Source organism: Echinops telfairi, unplaced genomic scaffold, assembly GCF_000313985.2.
Source record: "Echinops telfairi isolate 266 unplaced genomic scaffold, ASM31398v2 ScPeMD7_5;HRSCAF=22, whole genome shotgun sequence".
NCBI lineage: Eukaryota > Metazoa > Chordata > Mammalia > Afrosoricida > Tenrecidae > Echinops > Echinops telfairi.
The window spans coordinates 30,251,123-30,255,493 of record NW_022103901.1 but is presented as its reverse complement, the minus strand read 5'-3'; the positions used below and the strand labels follow the sequence as shown (position 1 = coordinate 30,255,493).

Below are 4,371 nucleotides of genomic sequence, written 5' to 3'. Positions count from 1 at the left end.
GGGACTCGGAAGCAGGTGAGTAGGGTACAAGGGACCCCCCCCAGGTGGGGCTTGGGGGTCATAGGCAGCTGGGTCAGCAGCCCCACAGGGACTTGGTGGGGGGCCTGTGAAAGGTCTAGGCGCGGGCAGAAGGTCCAGCAGGTCTGTCCCCTTGGCTCCCAGCAACAAGGCCCAGTCTGTGGGTGGGGGCGTGGGGTGGTCTACGCAATATGCTCAGAGGCAGTGTCCCTCGGCCCCCAGAGGGAACAGGACTGGAGCCTGCACCGTGGACAGCCAGGTGCAGGGCTGAGGCCCGGGCTGCCAGGGTAGGAAGGTGGCCTGGGTGGGCACCTGCCACTGGAAGGGATTCTGCCATCTAGTCTCAGCCTGGCCCTTCCTCTCAGGCTGTCTCTGCCCAGTACCCTGTAGGTCTTTTCCCACGTGTCTCTGCAAAGGCCAGGAGGGGGCAGCCTGAGGCTGGGCTGGTGTGAGGCCACAGTGGGCAGGTGGTCCAGGCTGCTCTGCTCTCCCTGTGACCTGAGTGTGGGCATGGCGGGCGTTGGAACAGGTATGTGGTCAGGAGACCAAGGCCACACCCACTGTGATCACCCCAGCCCTGGTGCCCTACAGCCCCAGGGTGACAGACTTGTGGAGTCGTGGGTGGCCCCTCAGAGTTGCCCTAGAGTAGCAAGGCAGCCCGTCTGGAGCCACCTCCCACCCCCGTGACAGGGACTGGCTGGCATCCCCACCACACACCCTGGTCCTCCCCCTATGCTGAAATCAGCCCTCAGAGACCCCAGCGGGTGGGTGTCTGAGGCTGTCCCAGAGGAAATCCATGGGGTTTCAAGGCCCGCACCCCCATGGCCCCTGCCCCAGCGGACTTACGTTTGACAGTGGCCCTAGCCTCCTGGAAGCCAGCTGCCTCAGAGCCCCAGCCCAGGGCCTCGCATTCTTGCTCGCCGGTGTGCTCAGCCCGAGCCCCGGGCCCCGGGGCCCCTCGAGCCCGGTCCGGCAGCCAGCAAGCCCGCCAGAGCCCCACGCCGCGCCGGCGCCCGTCCTCCAGTGTCTGGCACACCCAGTGGGTGGTGAAGGCCGCCGCATTGTTGAGCACCAGGGACACAAGGGCCACCAGCACGGCAGAGGCCACCAGCTTCTGGACGGCCATGGCCCGTGGCCTCGCTGTCCGCAGTGCCGCGCAGGGAACTCGGCGACCGCCGAGGGGACGACCGGTGCTGAGCGGCTAGAGGACGTCGCCGCTCATTCTCAGGGCCGCCCGGGCTCCGCGGGGCCGCGCTCACCCCTCTTCCTGCGCCTGCAGCAGGGCCAGGCCGGCGCAGGGTGCCCTTGCCACAGGGCCCATGCCGAGGACAAGGACGCACTCGGGGCCCAGGGTCCTGCACGGCCTTCCCAGGGCACGGGGACGGCGGCAGGCAATGGATCTTTGCCCTGCTTCAGGCGGCAAGAAGCAGAAGTAACCGGGGTGGGGGCAGCAGCGACCACACTCCTAGGGGCAGGCTGCTCGTGGGGCCCCGTGGAGGACCGCTGGGACGGGCAGGGGCGCGGCAGCCAGCGGTCCGAGCCGTGTCCTCTCCAGAGCCACTGTGGCTGTCCCAGAGGCAGCGGGCCGCAGCGAGGAAGTGAGTGTGTGTGTGTGTGTGTGTGCAGGCCAGCACGCTCTTCCCCTGTCTCCTGGGCAGAGGAAATGCTTGTTTTTTGAGGCTGTTTTTGGTGAACCCAGGGCGTAGCCAACTGCAACAAACAGCGGCCAGACCCCAACAGGATGTGCTTCCTGGGGGGAGGGGCTGGGGCCAGGCGCCCCTCCTTCTCCCTGTTCAGGGGGGGCCGTGGTGGGGACGGGGCATTGTGTCCCACGAGTCTAATGGATGTGGCAGCAGGGTATCTTTCTGCCCCTCTCCCACGTCGACCCAGACCTCCATGCTCCCCTGCCCACGGCCCCCGTCACCACCACCATGGGCCAGGCTGCCTTAGACAAGACCCCCAGAGCTCCGGCCAGCCCACCGTCCCACGTTGAAGGTCGTGGGTGTGTCCTCTGGGGAAGGGGGCGGAAAGCCGCAGGCAGCAGCAGCTTCCAACTCTGAGGAGGGGGCTGTGGATTCTTCCAGAAGGCCAGCCCAACCCACTCCCCCGTGCCAGACTCGGACTTGATGAAGTGCAGATGGGGAAGTGGGCGGGCGGGCGCTCCAGAGGAAGCTCCCAGCAGGGCCGTCTAGAATCCTCCCTCAGTGCTGAGTCCTAAAGCTCCTGCCCACCTCCTGGGACAGAAGCCTTGTACCTCTCCCACCCTGCACACAGCACGCCCCGCCCCAGTCCCCCCACCCCCGACCAGCCTGTCTGTGGGGAGGCACATGCACACGCTTGTCACCCCCTCCAGGGTGCAGATCCTTAGCTATGCCCGCTAGAGGCTGTGAGCTGTGGGTCTGGGACAATCGGCATCCCACCTATTTGCCGTGTCCCAGAGGACAGCCCCACCTGGTCAGCCCCAAACAAAGGGCTGGAGGACTCAGAGCCAAGTTACCCTCCTGAAGCTGCTGGGCAGGCTGGAGGAAGCAGGACCCGGGTGCCCTGGAGTGCGCCTTGGGTGCCCCCGGACCACTTCAGAGCCTGCCGGCCTCTGTCAAAATGAACACGGCCACAGGGTGCCTGCCACCCCCCACCCCATGGCAGCCGGCAGGCTGGGTCATGTAGGTGTGGTGGAGGGTGCTGGCTCCAGCAGGGATGGATCACCAGTGTGAGCACCCACCTTAGGGTCCTCGGGTCACACACGGTGCTGTGTGGAGTCACCAGAGGACCCTGGGCCTGACCGTGTCGGGGAGGAGAGGCACCCACAGCCAAGGGCCTCGGGCAGGGTGGTGACCGGTGTGACACACACTCCACACGACACCCACAGGTGTGCTCACACACCCAGGCATGCGTGTCCGTGCACACACAAGCCCACACTTGCTGGGGCACATACACAGGCAGGTATATGGCCCCACAGCAGTTCCCCTGGGGTCCCTGCTTTCGCCCAGCAGAGGGAAAGGCCACTGCAGTCACCCACAGGGGACAGGCCTCTCATAGCTGGGCTTGTTTGCAAGACACCCCCACACACACACCAGCTGCAGGAGACATATTCCTGTAGGAATCAGGTGTGAAGGAGGCACTGGGAGTGCTGATAAAGGACCTGGGATGTGAGGGGAGAGGCCTCAAGTCAGCTGGGCACCTTGGGATGCCCGTCTGCCCCATTGGCCCAAGCCGCCGCCTCGGGGTGTGTGGCATGTGCAGGCGTGCGTGTCCCTGCGTGTGTGTGCAGTGCTGTCTGCGGCCTCGTGAGCCACCCTGGGAGGGCGAGCGGCGAGGGCTGGATGGAACCAGCCTGCCAGACTCCCTGCCATCTCACTGAGGCCCTGGGGATCTCACCCCTCAGATGCCACCCTCTGGCTGGCAGGCGGAGGTGACTGGAACCCTTCTCCCTGGGGTGGTGCTGTTTGGCCCCCCACCTGTGTGTGAGAGACACTGTGTGGCTGTGTTGGTGTGTGCGTCTGTGTGAGCAAAGGGATGTACGTGTGTGAGTGCAGCGTCGTGTGGGTGCAAGGTGGGAGATGGGATGTAGAGGATGAACTGTATGTACGGGAATGTGTACAAGTGTGTGACCGTGTATATAGGAGGGACTGGGTAGTGTGACTGTATGTACAGATGTGTGAGGCTGTAGATAGCCTGAGAATGTGTATGTGATTCTGTATAGTGAGCGTGTGCGTATGTGGCTACGTATACAGTCTGTGATTATGCACTTACCTGTGGTGTGAGTGCGTGCCTGTGTGCAGATGCAACGGTGGTGTGTGTACATGTGTGACTGCAGAGCACACCACGTGACTGTGCACCTGTGTGGTGACGTGGAGCGCTTGAGACTCCGTGTACACTGTGTGAGGTACGGAGGCACGGGCATGGCTGAGCTGTCGTGGGACAGACAGACACACTCAAAGGAACCAGAGTTTGGCCATCTGGACACAACAGCCGTCTTTGGCCCCATCCCTCACGGTCTGCAGGGCCACCGGGGGTCCTGGCGGGAAAGACCAGTGAGTGGGGACATGTTGCACAGTGGTGCCCTCGAACCACTTGTGGGCACTGAGACGCAGACTGGGCTTCCCCACCGAGTCCCCTTGGGGACAGAAGTGACCGAGCACTTACTGTCTGCCCTGCTGTGGGACGCAGTGTGGGAGGGTCCCAGGTCTGGCCTGGAGAGGGTGTGAAGTGAAGGGAGAGGGGCACAACCAGGAGTCCCAACAGCCACCCTGTCCATCCCACAGCGAGGCCGTCTGGGAGAACATGGCGCGCATGTGTGTGAAGACCCAGCGACTAGACGTGGCCCGGGTGTGCCTGGGGAACATGGGCCAC

The 4,371-nt window shown here is 64.4% G+C and overlaps 1 protein-coding gene across 1 annotated transcript in view; it reads left to right on the top strand.

Moving 5' to 3' along the window:
• IFT140 (intraflagellar transport 140) overlaps nt 1–4,371 on the top strand; it is a 52,192-nt gene that overhangs the window by 38,773 nt on the left and 9,048 nt on the right. The window contains exon 19 of the mRNA XM_004706140.2: nt 4,284–4,366. Within this exon, the coding sequence (XP_004706197.1) occupies nt 4,284–4,366 (83 nt within the window). The remainder of the gene's footprint in view (nt 1–4,283; nt 4,367–4,371) is intronic.